At 41.4% G+C, this 18,943-nt stretch overlaps 1 protein-coding gene across 1 annotated transcript in view; it reads left to right on the top strand.

Moving 5' to 3' along the window:
• The window catches only part of MCF2L2 (MCF.2 cell line derived transforming sequence-like 2), a 274,628-nt gene that overhangs the window by 104,432 nt on the left and 151,253 nt on the right, over nt 1-18,943 (top strand). Inside the window, exons 6-10 of the mRNA XM_040265422.1 lie at nt 2,730-2,846; nt 4,174-4,323; nt 12,330-12,454; nt 13,066-13,180; nt 13,778-13,897. Coding sequence (XP_040121356.1) covers nt 2,730-2,846; nt 4,174-4,323; nt 12,330-12,454; nt 13,066-13,180; nt 13,778-13,897 — 627 coding nt within the window. The remainder of the gene's footprint in view (nt 1-2,729; nt 2,847-4,173; nt 4,324-12,329; nt 12,455-13,065; nt 13,181-13,777; nt 13,898-18,943) is intronic.

Genomic DNA, 18,943 nt, shown 5'->3' with positions numbered 1-18,943 from the left:
AAGAATGTACATGTTGGAAATGGTATGTCAGTACCAGCCACAGGAGGAAATGAGAAGGAGGCTTTGAAGGAAGAAGTTTCTTAAACTCAAAGGTCCCAAAGGAGGTTGGAGGGTCATCACATGCCTTTCAGGCCCACAGGGAAGCAGCCAGTTTTGACCAGGGGACAGAAGCAGAGGGGAAGGGAAAGTATAGACCAGAGCCTTTACTGGGGTTTCCATGGGAAAGGCAAGGCAGGGCAGGGTAACCAGTTTAGGATTGACTGGTTGAAATAGTTCCAGCAGGCTTTGGGGCAAGTGAATCTCTAGTTGCCTGTTACCTGGCCCTGGGATGATTTTTCTTTAATTTTTCATTTCATTTTCTTCTCTAGTTGTGGTGAGCAAGGGCTGTTCTCTAGTTGTGATGCGCAGGCTTCCTATTGTGTTGGCTTCTCTTGTTGCACAGCATAGGCTCTAGGGCGCATGAACGTCAGTAGTTGTAGCACATGGCTCAGTACTTGTAGCTCAAGAGCTCTAGAGCATGAGTTCAGTGGTTGTGGTGCACAGGTTTAGTTGCTCTGCAGCATGTGGAATCTTCCTGGATCAGGGATTGAACCCATGTCCCCTGCGTTAGCAGGTGAATTCTTCACCATTGGACCAGCAGGGAAGTCCCTTAGGATGATTTAGGGCAGCAGAAAGGTTGACTTGCTGTATGAGAGTTAGTTAAGAAAGTAGTTGGGGGACACTGGCTTGGAACTGGTTTTCATATGATAGATGTGCTTCCCTCCAGTCCTTTTTTTTAATCTCTAAAAATTAATTAGCCTCTCCCCAGTCAGTGAGACCATAAATGCCAGAACATCAAGAATATAGAAAATAAGTTAATTTAGTTAATATAACTGACCCTATGAAGAAAGGATGCCAAGTAGACAAATTCAGAATCTAAGAAAACGCAGAATAACTATTTAAAGGCCAAGTTTACATACTCAGTGAGTTCTATGAGTTTGATGAGTGAAATTATTCTGCTTCCCCTCTTATGTAGAATTTAAAATGTTTTTCCTTCTTGACCCATTAAAGATTCAAAGAGGAAAAAAAGTTTCATGGTGAAACTGCCTCTCCATTTTTTTTTAATTTGCATGCAGTAAAATTTACTCTTTTTGATGTTGAGTTGAATGTTGTTGTTCAGTCATGTCTGACTCTTTGTGACCCCATGGACTGCAGCATGCCAGGCTTCCCTGTCCATCACCAACTCCCGGAGTTTGCTCAAACTCATGTCCATTGAGTCAGTGATGCCATCCAACTATCTTAGCCTCTGTCACCCCCTTCTCCTCTTGCCCTCCATTTTTCCCAGCATCAGTTGTATGAGTTTTGACAAACGCATGGTGTTATTTAACCAAAACCACAGTAAAGAAACACACTGGTTTCATCACCCTCCAAAATCTTCTGATATTGCCCCTTTGTACTCAGCTCTAACCCTAGCAGCCACTGATCTGTTCTCCATCCCTAGAATTTTGCCTTTTCCTGAGAGTGCCTTTTGAGTCTGACTTCTTTCACTTAGCATAAAACATAAAACAACATCCATGTTGTTTCATTCTAAAGTAGATTTATCACTTGACTAATATGATGTAATATTAGGGGAAAAGCATATATTTTCATGTCCTCTGACCAAGAACCTGTTCTAAGAGTGTATATGTTGGATATGCCATGGTAAAGTAAGTACTGCCACCAGAGGAAAAGAAGGCAAGGCTTTGAAGGAAGAAGTTTATTATACTCACCAGTCAAAACAATCAATGACTGAAGAAATATAAGTCATTAGTTAAAGGCTACAGTAGGGTGTGTTTCAGAGATGGGAGTGAGTAGGGGGTATGATATGGTCCTTGGGACAGAGCTGGGACCATGCCCTTTGCAGGACCACTGCAGAGGAGGATAAAGGGACAGTTTGGAGTGTGTCATCCTTCTGTAGAAGTCTGGGCATTCATTCAGCAGCAGGCTCGCTAATTTACGAAAACCCACTCCCTATCACCTCCAGACTTCCTCCACACAAGATTAGTTGGGGGCACATCACCATTCTTCATAGAAGGGACATCAGTGTAGTGAAGCTTCTCAATCTATACTCTTCAATGGGTCCCGTTATAATTTTATTTTCATATTTACCAGTCCACCCTTTTGGAGAAGGAAATGGCAACCCACTCCAGTGTTCTTGCCTAGAGAATCCTGTGGACAGAGGAGCCTGGTGGGCTGCTGTCCATGGGGTTGCACAGAGTCGGACATGACTGAAGCAACTTAGCATGCATGCATGCATTGGAGAAGGAAATGGCAACCCACTCTAGTATTCTTGCCTGGAGGATCCCAGGGACAGAGGAGCCTGGTGGACTGCCGTCTATGGGGTCACACAGAGTCGGACACGACTGAAGCGACTTAGCAGCAGCAGTCCACTCTTTATTGGAATAGTCATTGCAGATTTTTAGGTCTCAGTACAGCATTTGCTTTTGGTGGCTGAAGGGTGTATATTAACCTGGAAACTTGACAAAAATTTAGCTAAACAAGACCTGACTTATAGGTAGCTTAGAACTGAACTCATCATTCTGTTGTAGGCTGTTCAATACTCCTATTCCTCCCTCAAAGCGGGGAAATGGAAAGAGATTTTCAAATGTTTCTCTACTGGATATAAATGCCTGATCAGGCCAAGTTGAAGTAGAATCTTGATGAGCTACTTAATTATCTGTGAGAAATATATTAGGTTTTTTCTGTTATAGATTGTTATGTTAAACTCCATTTCTGACCTTCATGACTACATTGACAAAAGCCAATTGACAGCGGACTTAGGGGGAACTTTGGAATATTGCCACAGTCAGTGGATAAATCATCGAACCGTGAGTACCAAGTTACGTGCCCTTTTCAGTGTCCCTCCTGGTGTTTTAGAGACAGGGACTTAAAGATCAACCATTGGACAGTCATTTCCCAGGACTACCTAACATCGGGAAGGTTGGGTTTTCTAAGTGATAGGCTGGGGGAGAGAAAGGGTGGAAGGATAAAGGCTAGGGCTTCTCCTGCTGATTACTTTGATCTTGCCTCATTTTCTGGTATAGCGGTCTCGAGGGACTTGATTTAGAGTGTACCCAGGGAGTTTGCAAAATACCAATACTCTGGTATACCTCAAGAAATTTAATATACTTGATCTGGGATGACTGTCAGGCATTAGTGGGCCACAAGCTCCCCAGATAATTCTAGTGTACAGACAGATTCAAACCTGCCAAGTCAGAAGAAGTTGCGTCTAAATGTAGACACCACTGAGTATTATCTGAGCTCAGGTGAGGCACTAAACCTCTCTAAGTTTGTTTGCTCCTTTGTTAAAATGGGACTAACACAGTGGGTTCTCAGCTGAAGGCGATATTGCTTGCAGAGGACATTTGTCAACGTTTTTAGGCAGACATTTTTTATAATCATAACTTGGGGAGAAGGATGTTAACTGGCATATCCTGGGTAGAGGCCGAGGATGCTGCAAAACATCGTATAATGCCCTAGACAGGTCCCCACAATAAAGAATTATTTCACAGATAAAGGAACAGACCTTCAGAGTGAAGAGGTAATTTATCTAAGGTCATAGGGTCAAGTTGTGGCAGAGCCAAGACTAAGATCAAACTTTTTTGAGTCACCTATTAGGGTCAGTTCCTTTGCACCTTTTCCACTTAGTGATTATTCACTAATCAGATGCATGGAATCAAGTTATTTTGTTAATAGGACTCACCACAGGAAACCTCTGGCTTTCCCCTATTTCTAGGATGACATTTCCAGGCCTTACACCTGATTGTTTTAGTTCTTACTGTTACGTTTGTAAAGTACTCATCTGTGCCCAAGATCCTTTCAAATTTGCCATTCCTTTTGATAAAAAAAAAAAAAAAAAAAACCTCCTGAAAAGAAAAAAACAAAAAACAAATTGACTGGATCCTGCCTTCTTTCCTTCCTTACTGCCCTAGAATATGATCTTGGCCAGTTCATTTGACCTTTTAGAACTTTAGTTCTCTCTTCTATAAAATGGAGATAAAATACCTCCCACTCTAGATTACTGAGGTGCTAGACAAATGTAGAGCACAAAGTTCAATGCATGGCCTACTGTGTATACTCAGGAAATACTTCTTCCCTGTTAAGACAGCATATTGGTGAAAACATTCACATTGTTATGATTGTCTGACCTTCCAGGCCATTGAAAACTTTGCTCTGGCATTGAAGACCACTGCTCAGATGCTTCAGACTTTTGGGGCCTGCCTGGCTACAACAGAGTTGCCCAGAAGCATCCCTTCCACTGAAGACCTTCTCATGTCCCACATGAGGCAGCGGAACAAGTTGCAGGTGAGTGGTCACTGATCTCTCAGAGGCCAGCCTCTGTGCTGGCAGATGGTCAGCTTCTTGGAGAGTTCTGAGAGCAAAATTAAAAGTTAAGCCCTCTTCTCCAGTGACTTGGCAGCCACTAATCATCTTTAATCTTCTAGATAGGCAATATATGAAGAGAAAAATCTTTGAATGACTGGTAGTATATATAAAAGGATTGAAGGTAAGACCTGTGAAAAGCAGCCCCTCCAAAGGGAACTCATTTTGGCTTGGTGCTGGTGAGACAAGGGATGTGAGCATCCATTCAAGGTGCACACTCCTATGATCTGCTCCGGACAGAACAGGATATAATGGACTGAAACTGCAGGGAAGGAGGGAGGGATGGGAGTTGGCTCTTGAAGCATAAATTTTCCTGAGGTTGTTGTGAAGTTTAGGGGCAGGATAATAAAGTGACTTATTGCTTCACTTCTCTCAGGGATGTGTCTTTTTAGTTGGGAACCAATTTGAGAAATAGGACTATGAAAGTGCTCTGAATTGGATTTAAGGAGAGGCACCTATTAAAGGATTCATAAAAGCATGTCAGAACCTGCTGGGAAGCAGCTTGGCAGATTCTTTTAGGCCATGCAGAAAAGAGAAATCTTCTCAGGTCTTACTGGATGGATGTCAGCCCCTTTCCACCACCAGAAGCACAAACAGACCAAAGCTATTATTTGGCGAGAGAGGCCTTCCCCAATGGCTCAGTGAGTAAAGAATCTGCTTGCAATACAGACAACACAGGAGATGGAGGTTCAATCCCTGGGTTGGGAAGATTCCCTGGAGGAGGAGATGGCAACCCACTCCAGTATTCTTGCCTGAAAAATCCCATGGCCAGAGGAGCCAGGCCAGCTACAGTCCATGGGATTGCAAAGAGTCAGACACCACTGAGAGACTAAGCACACAAGCACTCCAGTACTCAACAAGGCAGCAAATCAAGGATAGAAGGTTGATACATCATAGCATTACATGTATTCTCGCTGTGTTGAGCATAAGAAGAGCTGAACTCTCTTATCTGTGACCCAAAATATGCAAAAATTTTGCTTTGCTAGGTGGTTGAGTTTTTATTCAGCATATATTTATGACCTACCATCACATTCCAAGGAAACAAACAAAATGCAAACTCAAAGAACACATAGTTTGGTAGGGAAGTCAGAGTCAGGTAGTTGAGGCAAATTAATTCTTCCATGTGTCAGGGAAAACTGTTTAATTCTTTCTTTAAGGGTCTTGGTTACCAAAAAGAGTTCAAAATATATTCTCAGAATTACTCTGAGTAATCAAAAGGTCTGGTTTGAAACTATAGAAACCTGAAAATTCCCTGGAAATGACTTTTAGAAGCTTGACTTATTTCATTGCCAAACCTATTGGCCAAGTTCACCTCCCATGGTTCTTGGAAGATGGCATGGGGTGTGGAAGGCTGGGTCTAGGGCACCTCTCTGAAGTCTGCTAGAAAAGGGCTGGTGATCCATGCGCACAGGTCACAGACCACAGGAGACTGCAGAGCATCAGTTAATATATGGGTGTGATGCTGAACATCAGAGCCTGTAGGAAGGCATTGTGAACAGGGCTCCAGCCTGGGCTCATGAGCAAGTGTGTTCTGTATGTCGTTCCAAGAAGCGCTGGGAGAGGTGGCAGAGCAGAAGCACCAAGATGACCAGGTGGCCAATCAGGGAGGCCTCTGGGGAAAAGAAAAACAGAAATTGGATTTTAGATGAGGACACATATCTGAGGGGTGAAACCAGCTGTAGGTGCAGTGAGGGTTCACAGGGAAGGTAGATAAGTAAGTATTCTGTCATCTCTACACAGGCAGAGTTCCACAGAGGTAAAAGGAGGGAAAGAACCAGCCTCCGAGATGGAGTAATGCCATTTTTTAAAATTCACAGTAGCCAGCAGTTCTTGGAATTAAAACAGGATGTGTCCAAGTCAAATTATTATGCTGTACACCCTGAAACTTACACAGTGCTATATGTCAATAATATCTCAGTAGAACTGGAAGAAAAAAGAGTATAAAGTGAATTTCGGTTAAATTTAAATTATTCTGTCTTTATTTGACCAAGTAATATTAATATTCTTTTAAAGACAATACATAGTGTTTCTTCTGTGATTACTAATTGTTGACCTGGTACAACTTTGATTTTTTTGCTTCATATCTTATAAATTAGAAGCAAAAATTCCAAAATCATTAAACTAGATTTAGATTTTTCCTCTTTCTGATCCAAAAATGATTTAGAGAGAAAGGGTTTATATTACAAAAAAAGGAACAGTGTTTAAACTTTTACTAATAACTCAGTTTTATGATCACGTATATATAATTTTATTTTGATTAGAGTATTTTACCTACTTTTTAAACCAAAGTTTCCATAATTGAATATTTTTTCCATTTAGAAAGCATCTTTTCCAAGTGAAAAAATAGTGTAAGATTGATTCTCAGAACAGTGAACTTTTAAGTCTATTTAAATATCTATACAAGTTATAGTGTGTGACTTATGGCTTCCTCCTAGCCTGGAGAGTTTTTGTCAGAACAACACAGCATTAAGAGACTTGGTTTAATTTCTTGATTTCCTTTCCCCAGGGGGTCTTTGAGAGCCCTTATTTTAGATTCACATAAGTACATAGTTACCTCTACAATCAGCCAATGGAAGTAGGAGAGTTGTTGAACTTGAGAACTTTTACAGCCTATGCACTGATTCTGTATGTAGTTGTTACCACATTCTTCACAATTATCGTCCAAAACAATCTCTTCTGTCTTGACCACACTCATATATCAAACCAATTTGGTTACAAAGAAAAAAAGTCTCAGATCATACATAGCAGAAGAAACAAATCAAATTTTCAAGCAACCTTACCACTTTAAAGGAGCTCTTTTCTAGAAGAAACATAAATTCTTTCCTTAAGGCAGAGCCACACATTGGCTCTTAATCCATTTTTATGATCAAAAAGGCTCTCAATAGCAATATGTGCTATTTTCTGTCCAATCAGATTGTGGGCACTTGGGCTTCCTACTAAGACTTGAAACTTTATTTTCTCTGTGATTTCACTATATCATGGGCTTCCCTTGTGGCTCAGCTGGTAAAGAATTCTTCTGCAATGCAGGAGACCTGGGTTTGATCCCTGCGTTGGGAAGATCCCCTGGAGAAGGGAAAGGCTACCCAGTATTCTGGCCTGGAGAATTTCATGGACCGTATAGTCCATGGAGTCAAAAAGAGTCGGACATGACTGAGTGACTTTCACTTCGCTTCACTTCCCTATACCATCTGAGGAAGAGAAAGGAAGAGCGAGTCCTGTACACACATTCAGCATTGGTCTTCTTTTGGGGGAGACTAAGGTCCTCTTAAGTCAAGACAAGCACACATAACAGCACACTCATCCCTTTCCTGCATGTGCTTCCTGCACATGGATGAACCGTTGGAGCGTGCATTTAGAGCATGTACACACAGGGGCCCCAAACTCCTCTGAAAATTGGATCCTTCTCCAGGGAGAGCTCTCATTTTCTGAGGAAAGGCAGCCTTGACAGAATGAATACAGGCCACCTCTCAGTGTACAAGCAGTATGGCCACACTCATTTGCTGCCACTAGGATCCTATCTGCCCAAGAGAAAACTCACTGAAACTCCCAAAAACATATATAGATGTTCCCAGAAGCAAGTCCCTGAGCTCCTCCTCCAGCCTGAATGCCAGCAGTTTAAAAAAAAAAAAAAAAAAGACCAAGGATATTTTCTTTCCAGGGGGACAAAACTAAAGATCCTTGGGCTGTAGGACAACTGGGAAGCAAGTTCCCATCTACAGGAAGCAAGGGAAATTGAGGCTTGCCTCACACCATATATAAAGAATCTCTTAAAATTGATCAAAGAACTAAATGTAAAGTCTAAGACTATAAAACACTTAGAGGAAAATACAGATGTAAATCTTCATGACTTTAGATTAAGCAATGGTTTTGTAGATATGACACCAATTCTTGTCAACTTAACCATAAAAAGATAAGTAACTCAATTTTAAACCAAGCAAAGTTAGTTAGGACTCCTTGCTGTCACTGCTGAGGGCCTGGGTTCAATCCCTGATCTGGGAACTAAGATCCTATAAGCCACAGCAATGCCAAACAAAAAAATAAGTAAAAATTAAAAAATAAAAATGGGCAAAGGATTTGAATAGACATGGGTTGCAAAGAGTCAAACACAACTAAAGTTATTTAGCACACACACACACATATCCAAAGAAAGTATATAAATGACTTATTAATTCCCAGATGGCTCAGTGGTTAAGAATCTGCCCTCCAGTACAGGAGATGCAGGACACACAGATTCAATCCCTGGATTGGGAAGATGCCCTGGAGAAGGAAGTGGCAACCCACTCCAGTATTCTTGCCTGGGAAATCCCACAGACTAAGGAGCCTGGTGGACCACAGTCCATGGAATCACAACAAGTCAGACACAACTGAGCGACTGAGCACAAAGCACGTGAAGACATCTGCAATATCACTAGTCAGTAGAGAAGTGAAAATTAAAACTGCAATGATACACCTACTAGGATTGCTATGCAGTCTGACTGCTGTATTTATGATTCTTAATCCAAGGATTCAAACTACTGTGGTTTGAAAATACTTTTTAAAAATTCCAGATAGAAGCAAAAAATGGAAATTGCCTTGTACCTGGAAATGACCTACATAGCATTTACATTGTATTAGGTACTATAAGTAATCTAGAGATGACTTAAAATATGCAGGAAGATGTCTGTATGTTTTATGCAAATACTATATCATTTTATATAAGGGACTTGAGCATCTGCAGATTTTGGTATCTGAGGTGGGTCCTGGAACCAATCCCCTGTGGATGCCAAGGGACAACTGTGTTGGCATTATAAATTTGACTCTATTTTCTTTGTAGGAAATCCCAATAATAATGTTAATTTTATTTGGAATTTAAAATACCTATATAATCTGATGGTTTTTGAAAACATGTTTCCTGGCTTTGTCCACTCAAAAGGACCTGGAAGCAAAGACACCCTAATAACAATGCATATGCCAGCTAGCACTCAGATCTTGATTTATAAATATCACTTTTTATCAAAAGAAAGCAAGACTCCTTGGAGAAATAGGAAAATATAAAAGACAAGAAAGGAAAATACAAGAAGGACCTGGAATATTTTGTTTTGCCAAAAACCTAGAAAGGTCCCCCAAATTAATCAAGGCTCAATCAAAAAGGGAGAACCAGCTCAAAGAGGGGCTCACAATGGCCAAAGTTGGACACTTTAATCATAAAAAACAATAATGACTGACTACAACTGACTAACATACTAAAATATTTTAAAATTTGAGTATGTAATAATAACCCCCAAAATAATAGAAAGCTTATCTAGTGGCCTATACTCTTTTAAAATGTGAGTGATTAAAAGAATAAGAGGCCAAAGAACTGGTCCTGATTAAAGACTAAAGAGATATGACAATTAAATAACAGTGTTCAAGTCTAGATTGGACCCTGGATTATAGAAAAAGGAATTTTTTAAGGGATGTTACTGGAACAACAGGAGAAATCTGAATATGAAATTTGCATATTAGATATTGTATCAGTGTTAAACATCTATATATATTTTTACTATTGTGGGTATTTAAGAGTCATGCTCTTAGGGCAAAAGGTGCACAATATCAGTGAACGACGTTAGATGGTTCAGAAACAATTTATGGGACAGGGAGAAAAGAAGGAATAGAGGGGAGGAGAGAGAAAGCAAATGTGACAAAACATGAACAGTTGGTGAATAGGGATGAAAAAGCATATGGGAGTTCTTTGTAAGTCTGTTTTCATTTCAAAATTTTAAAGTTTGAAACATGAAAAGTCTCTCTCTCTCTTTTTTTTTTTTTTTCAGGAAACGGCTAATAAATGTAAACAAATAACAGAGTTAGAAAATCCCAATGAAATAAATGACTAGGGCAACAATCATCAATCATCAGGTTGTATCTGACTTCTGTGCTGACTTGTCAGTGGTCTGCTCTATATAGGTATTAAATATTTTGAATTGTCACCACTGTGAACAAGGACAATCTCCATTTTGGGGTTGGGTAACATATTATGCTGTCCAAGTACCATAGTTCCTCAGTCTTTCCCTCCATGTTATGGCAGATTTTGGTAACCCTATTGAAGCTTTTCTATAGGGAGAACAAGAAGGGAAAAGCTAAAAGCTAATGACTGCTTTTTTCTCCCCCCATCATATCTTGTTGTTAATCCATCTGCAACCTAATTTCTTTAGACTATTTTTAATTCACCCAACCTATAAATATTTAATGAGCACTGATGAGATAAGAAATGAGGGCTGATACCTGAGAGTGGAAAAGAAGGGTTATGTCCAGTTCCCAGGCAGGAATACCAGTCAGGTGGCTGACTTGGGGCATTACTTTGAGAGGACAGATCCACAGGGTCTGTCCAGAGAATTCTGATCAGAGGAGTCAAATCTGTCATCAGCCCAGATCTTAGGACAAGTTTGAGGCTGGGTGTAGGTAGTGGAGGCCTTCCCAGGGTTGAATCCTGAGGTGAGATGGGGGACAAGGAACAAAGGTATAAGGTTGAGAGGGCCTGAATTTCTGTGTGACTGGAGTGGAGAGTATAAAACCCTTCCTTGGGGAATGAATGTGCTGTGCATCAGTGAGGTTGGTGGTGGCTAGCCTTCAGGAAGAGATTTTGTGTTTGTGTGCATCAAGGAGATTGCTTGGTAATTATGGGCCTTTTCTTACCTTTAAGGCATACCAAACCACATCTTGAGTGATCCAGGAATCAAATCCCAAACTCACAGCCGCAAAATTCTAGGCCAGACTCCATCCCTTTTGGCCCACCTTATATGTAATGATCAGGGCATTGAGAGCTTGCCTGCACTATGCAAGTAGAGGACTAGAGCCACTGGATTTGGAAGGAGATAACCTGACATCTTCCCCAGCTGCAATGCCCTAAGTCCCCATGTGAAAAGAGAGGATAGAATTGCCTTGGAAATACGAATCTTCCCAAGTCAAACTGAAATTGCTGCTCATCTCCTCTGTACTTTGATAGTTGAACAAGGCCACACTTTGGGGTAGGGGCAGGACTGGCAGGGGTTTATTGATAAGGCCAGATGAAGTTTTTTTCATGGTTAACTAACTGTATGGCATCTTCCATCACGTAACATTTGATATCTGTCATTTTCTTATTTCTGGCCACTATCTTGGATTAAAAAAACAGATTTTATTAACTAATTATTTTAAATTTATAGTAACTTGAGATATGCACAAAATTTAAGAGTTGTTGCTTTTGGAGTGGGGGTGTGGATGGGCTGTGGACATAACACATGGTTTTTCAATATGCTAAGTCACTTTAGTCATGTCTGACTCTTGTTGCGATGCCATGGACCATAGCCCACCAGGCTCCTCTGTCCATGGGATTCTCTAGGCATGAATACTGGAGTCGGTTGCCATGCCCTCCTCCAAGGGATCTTCCTGACCCAGGGATCGAACATGCATCTCTTATGTCTCCTGCATTGGCAGGCAGGTTCTCTACCATTAGCACCACCTTGGAAGCCCCTTTTCAATATGTACTGTTTTGTATATTTTGAATTTTGTATCATGTGTTTGTATTATCTATTAGGAGCAAGTTAATCAATTTAAAAAGCTATAGCTTGACTTCTACTTAGTACTTAATTTACTAAATATAATAATGTAATAAAAATATACTTACCATTGTATTCAGGCTTCCCAGGTGGTGCTAGTGGTAAAGAACCCAACTTGCCAGTGCAGGAGACATAAGAGACTCGGGTTCAATCCCTGGATTGGGAAGATCCCCTGGAGGAGGCAATGGCACCCCACTCCATTATTCTTGCCTGGAGAATCCCAGGGACAGAGGATCCTGGTGGGCTATAGTCCACAGGGTCATAAGGAGTCAGACTGGCAACTTAGCATGCACACATGCACCGCTGCACTCATCTGAACCTACCTCGAATTTGCTTTTAATTCCTTCTAAGAGAGACTGTATTTCCTTTCTCTAGGATGAGCTGAAATTACTTGGAAAGCAAGGGGCCACATTGCTGTCATGCATGCAAGAATCAGCAACCAAAAGTCCCACCAGCAAACTCAGTCTCAATGAAGTTGAGAATGAAACTACCATGGAAAGGTGAGTGAGAAGGGTGCTATCTGCTTTTTCTGGAGAGAATACATAGAACCAGATAATGTGAAACAACCAAGAACAGATTGGAACAGCTGCCGATGGGTCTTGGTGGGGTCAAGGAAGAAGAATATTTGAGACAACAAAGGAAAAACCATAGTGTCCTTCTGGCATCCATCTACAGAGATCTTTTTATGAGAAAGCCATTCCCTCCTCCTATGGTCTGCTTTCATTCCAGGATGTCAAGGAATATGGTAGTATTTACTGAACCTTCATTGCCAAAAAACTGTTTGGTTAGGTGCTGTGTTTGCACACCTGTCTTCTTAGGTGGAAAGAAGTAGAAAGGTAAAGTTACCTGGAGCACATTTTAAAGGTTACCGGGGGCATATTTTAAAGCATGGCTGCTGCATCTGAGGTTTTTGCCTAGTGCTGAGGGTGTCCTGATTGAAAAATGGAAAATAGGGGAACCAGCTGAACCATGAGAAAGTCATAGGTGACATGGACTTCAAAGTAAGGAGACCATCACAATTAGGAACTCTGACTGAAAACATGGGTGTTATCAGCATGAGCCTGTGGAAATGAATGCTAATCACATGTCCTGTCTTGTTCTTTCTCGACAGGTTATTAGTTCAGTTGGATGAAACAGAAAAAGCCTTTAGTCAGTTCTGGTCTGAGCATCACCTGAAGCTTAATCAATACCTACAACTACAGCACTTTGAACACAGTTTTTGTGAGGTGTTGTTTTCTTGTTTAATAAAACTTCCTTTTATGGTTCTGTTAGGGGAGTGCACAGTTCTGTGACTTCTGGTTCTCTCTTCCCCCTTAAATGCTGGGTATCAGGCTCTGCACCCTCTCCCTAGTCCAGTCCCTTCCATATATCTTTGATTCCTCTTCTCACCTTTTTAGTGGGGGTAGCAATGTACCAGAACCTCATTTTCCCACATGGTATTTCAGTGATGGTTCACCTTCCTTTTTGATTCGTGTAGCTTCGATATTCTATCTACACATTGTCTCAGCATCCCCAGGTGGTTTTTTTTTTTTACATAATTCATTTACTTTAATTGGGGATTAGATGATATACTTTTAACATTATTATTTGCATTTTGCATCTATTCTTCAGTCATTCATCACATTTATGAGGTATTTATTGTGGTATTTCAGTACCCCCAGCTTAATCTAAAAGCTGATGAGCTGTTTTAAAAAAAGTCTATATAGATATACACATATCCTGAATCGTTTTTGGATTTTCAAGTTGTCTAGAGTATGACAAGCCTATACCTGAAGATGGGATGTCCACTGGCTTATTTCTGGGCTTTCTAATATGTCTTGTAGGTTAAGCTAGCCCTGGACAACTTGTTGGCAGAGCAAGCAGAGTCTTCAGACACCGGAGACAGTGTGATGCGTGTGGAACAGCTTCTTAAGGAACACAAAAGACTGGAAGGAGAAGGCCAGGTTTGTTTGTTTGCTTTTTCCAGTTTTGTGGACTGGGAAGAAGGTCCCTGTGGATAGTGACAGATCACGGCTACTCATTAATTGTTAGATGGTTGCCAAAAGACACAGGATTGCCCAAATACTGACTTTTTAGTGACCCCACTCCCACCCTCAGGTCCCCAGGGAATTATGCACATTAACAACTATGAGGAATAATGCAGGCAGTACAGAGTTCTGTTAAGGCTGCAGGAGCACCCAGTTGAGTCTGGAGGCTTAGGTGGGGTTCCAGGTGGCCCTGCCCATTCATTCAGTGACAGGGCTAGGGAGGGATAGCAGGAAGTAAGATCACATTGGGGGTGTTAACCACTGGGCCGGATGTGGAGGCGGGCTTGGTGGTAAGGAGGGGAAACTTTAAAAGGAGAAACCAGGAAAAAAAAAAAAAAAAACTAGTTTTATAATAAGCAAGATGGTGAAAAAGGGGAAATTGGTCCACATTAGTTCTGTTGCTACACAGAGTTGGTAAAGCTTTCTCCTTTCTCATGCTCAAAGAGTTGTAAATATCAGACTTGTAAAGGAATATATGCCTCAAGTTCCCATACCCAAGTTAAACAGTTTCCCAGGTCTGTACACAGATCAACACTTAGGAGTAGGTCTGTCTTCAATCTTTACAGATTTGGTTGTTACAAATTAAGAAAGACCAGTCAGTTCTTACCAGAGAAGTTCCTCTCTGCTTTTCTTTAATTAGGGTCCCTTTTTTCTCTCTTGGGAAGTCTTCTATAGTTGCCATTTCCATTCTGAGCTAATCTGGAGGCATCCTTCCTCTAGATTATGGTAGACGGTAATTTCATGGTACTAGAGGTTTGCTTCTCAAAATGTGATCCTTTGGCCAGCAGCATAGATATCACCTCAGTGAGAATTTATTAGAAATACGGGGAAATCTCAGGCCCCGCGTCAGAATCAAAATCTGCATTTTAATAAGATCTCCAGGTGTTTGACATGCACATTAAAGTTAAGCATTTGACATTCACATTATTGTTAGAGACATTTTTTGTTGTTGTTTGGTTGCTAAGTCGTTTCCAACCCTTTGTAACCCCATGGACTGTAGCCTGCCAGGCTCCTCTGTCCATGGAATTTTCCAGGCAAGAATACTGGAGTAGGTGCCATTTCCTCCTCCTGGGGATCTTCCTGACCCAGGGATTGAACCTGCGTCTCCTACGTTGGTGGGCAGATTCTTTACCGCTGAGCCAGTGAGGAAATTCCCTTAAAAAATGGTAACAAATGTAAGCCACGCCCAGTCTGGCTTTAAGAGCTATCAGTTGTGAGTTCTGAGCTGAAAGTACATTTGCAGTACATGAGCACACAGGCCCACCTGTGCACACAGACTCTCACTCAGCAGTCCCACTCTTCCCTTGTGAGCACCCTGTTATCCATGATCGTTGACAGCTAATTGCTTTAGTGCTGAAGGCATGAGTTACGAGAAATGTTTATTAAACAGTGAAAAAAGGCTGAATTTTGTGTATGTGATATCTCTGTGTCTCAGAGTCTCTAAGATACTCAGTCTCAGAGTCTCAATTTTATGTAATTTTAGTTTTTTTCAAGTGAACTCCTTATTAAATGTGGATACTATGTATTTTCATTATGTACATTCATATTTTAGGGAAAATATGCCTCATCAATCCCAGTACCTTCATTTTTGGTTTGAAAAATATTGTTTTATATATAAATACATACACAAAGGTAGCTGCTGACCTGATAGAAAGGTATTCATTCGTCATCAGGTATTCCTTGTCTTAGATTCTGTGGCTATAAGTGGTGAACCAGACAGTTCAGTTCAGTTTCAGTTCAGTAGCTCAGTCGTGTCCGACTCTTTGTGATCCTATGAACCGCAGCATGCCAGGCCTCCCTGTCCATCACCAACCGCTGGAGTCTACCCAAACTCATGTTCATTGAGTTGGTGATGCCATTCAACCTTCTCATCCTCTGTCGTCCCCTTCTCCTCCTGCCCTCAATCTTTTCCAGCATCAGGGTCTTTTCCAATGAGTCAGCTCTTCGCATCAGGTGGCCAGCGTGTTGGAGTTTCAGCTTCAACATTAGTCCTTCCAATGGAACACCCAGGACTGATCAGTCAAGACCCTATTTTCACACAAGTTGCATTCTACTGGGGAGAGACAGACAAGTGACAGTAATCAGATAAATCAACATCAGATAGTGACAAATGAGATGGAGAAAACTACAGGACACGAGAGAAAGTGAGTGGGGGTACTACTTTAGTAGTTAGGAAAGGCCTCTCAGACCTTTGATCTGAGATCTGGATAGCCATGAAAAGATTTAGGGAATAGCAGTCAAGGCAGAGAAGCTGCAAGGACAAAGGTCTTGAGGTAGAAACGAGGTTGGGAGTCCCAGTAGTGTGGCTGGACTGTGGTGAGCTAGGAAAGAACAGGTGGGAGCACTAGTGGTAAGGGTTAGATTTTATTCTCGGTGGAATGGAAAGCTGTTGGACAGTGCTCTGGGTTGTGTTTTAAGTACTGGATCTGCATGACTGCATTCACATTCTCTCTTCTGCCCACCTCCTTAGACTTGTGATCTTTGGTACATACTTTTAAAATCGCTGACTGTGAGTAGGGGCAAAACCTGTGGCCACAGGACATCTTTCTTGGGCAATGTTCCTGAACCAGCTATACTCACCCATTGCAGATGACTCATAGTCCACATTGGTTTTACCCGTTCTGTGCCTTGTTTACCCTGGTTTGTTACTTGTTTTCTCAAGGATGCAGTAGGCCTTCCCATTTGCCTTTGAGTGATCCAAACAAAGCCATCTAGTCATAATCAGAACTTTTTAAACATCCCTTCACTCAGATTTCTAAGTGGAATTGTTTCTTCAAGTGATATGGGCTTGGCTAATCTCTTTGTCCTATAAATTGTTAAAGGAAAGAGGTGATGTTTGGATAGAATCTACTAAAATATGCTTGAGGTTTGTCTTTCCTCAGCACTTTCTCACCTTCTTTTGTAGCATAACCACACTGATTTCTGGGTTATTGCCAGCTTCCTTATTCTGTGTAGTGGTATCATCCTCACAGGTTACCTCTGAGTCAGCCCTAACCAGATCTTCTTGCATACTAATTGAACCTGCTCTTTTACTCTGTTCTGGTTTGAGGGTTTAATTGTCTTTTGGGTGCTCAGCTCTCATTCTTAGAAGCGAAGGTTTCAGTCCCCCTCACTTCCTATAGGGTTTTTGCTGTGAGGCATGCTCAGGCCTTTGGTAATGGGCCAGCAAGGAATGGATCCAGACAAAACAGTGAGACCCAACATTTTTTCAGCCTTGACATCTCCCTCCAGGGTTAGGGCCCAGGAGTTACCCTACTGTGTCCAAGAAGGCATGGAACCCAGATCATTAACCTAGAGATATAATGTAGCTGGAAGGGCTACATGACTTTTTTTGTAGTGGAAATTTTCAAGTACACAAAAAAGTAGGTTGACTAGTACAAGGGACTCCCATGTGTCTATAGCTCAGTTCCAACAACCATTAACTTTCTGCCTTTCTTGTTTCACCTGGCTCATTTCCCCATGCATGCACTCCACTCCTCTGCTGTTACTATCTGTGGATCTGTTCTGGGTTCCCTGATATGGCAGCATCACCCCTTCTTCACCATTTTCTTACAGTAGACATGCCTATCTTCCATTATAGCAGTAGAGTCTTTGGCGGGTGGGGGGTATGATAACTTGTTATTACAATAAAGGCTTTGAATTATAAGCTGCAACTTGACCATCCAGCCTTCTGAAATTTTCAGCATCTGAAAGATGCCAGGCAGACTTATGATCAGAGCACCGGATTTCAGCTATTTCTTTCTTATTATTTCTTTTTTTACTTTGGAGGTTTTGTTCCCTGATTACCTTGAGTAGAAGCTGTATAGACTGAAAAACAAGCTGCAATTTGGAGGTTTTTCAGTAAAGTTCTTTGCAGGCAACTAAAGGATTTGATAGTCATAGCTGTACAGACATTATTCTAGCACCATGTGGACTGGAATATGTGGACTGGAAGGTGCTAAGACACAGGCTTTGGAGTCAGATGGAACTGGATTCACATCTTGGCTCTAACAACTACCAACTGTGTGATACTAGTCAAGTTTCTTAGCCTTTCTGAATGTATCCTCCCATCTATAAAACGGATAATAATGATTCCTACCTCACAAGAGTCCCTGGGAAGATGAATGAACCTGATGTATAGTAAGGACTTAGTGAGTGCCTGGAACATAGTAAGTGATCAGAGCTTAGAAGCTATTAATAATATCCATTCATTTCAGTAATTTTCCAGCCATCTGGTATTGATTTCCGTGTTATATTTATGGATCTCTTCTCCAAATCTATTTGGACCTATTACTCATATCTTTCCTCCAACATTGCAAGCGTTTTAAGAACAGTTCTGAAGGTGTGATGCAGCATGCCAAATCCAGGGCAGCTGTGACCACCACAGGATGCCCGGGGAGCATCCATTGGTAAAGTTCCCTGGGCCCAGAAAACTTGCACTATTCTTAATAAATTAGGTGCTGGACTTAGAAAAAAGTCAACAGAGATTTCCTGGCCAAGTTTTCCTATTTCTATATTTGGCTAAATTCAGACAGGTTCAATCAACCAAATGAGGTCTCTGAGCTCGGGCAGGACAAGCACAGCCATTTTTCTCTGTATGTGTTGGCCGCAGCTAGATTCTGGAGCCAGACTGCTTGAGTTTGAAGCCTGGCTCTTCTCTTTCCTACCCGGGTCACCTTGGGCCATTGTGTCTCCACTCCACTTTTGTAAAACACCCCCCTACATTAAAGGTTTATTGTGAAGAGTTAAAGGAATAGTTAATGTAAACATTCAGAACAGTACTTAGCATATGGTAAGCTCTCAGTGAATGTTTTTGTTGATATCACAGAGGTGGTGGGGTAAATTCTGGGCTGCAGAGTGTTTCCTAGGTTCAATCTTCAGTGGCCGAGCAGTTCTACTTCTTATATTCATCCTGCAAATATTTATTGATTTCCTACCATGCCACACTGCTCTGAGTTCTGGACACAGGAGTGAACAAAACAG

This window comes from Oryx dammah, unplaced genomic scaffold (assembly GCF_014754425.2).
Source record: "Oryx dammah isolate SB20612 unplaced genomic scaffold, SCBI_Odam_1.1 HiC_scaffold_2, whole genome shotgun sequence".
Lineage (NCBI taxonomy): Eukaryota > Metazoa > Chordata > Mammalia > Artiodactyla > Bovidae > Oryx > Oryx dammah.
Note: the sequence above shows the minus strand (reverse complement) of the source record. Positions and strands in the feature narration are given on the sequence as shown.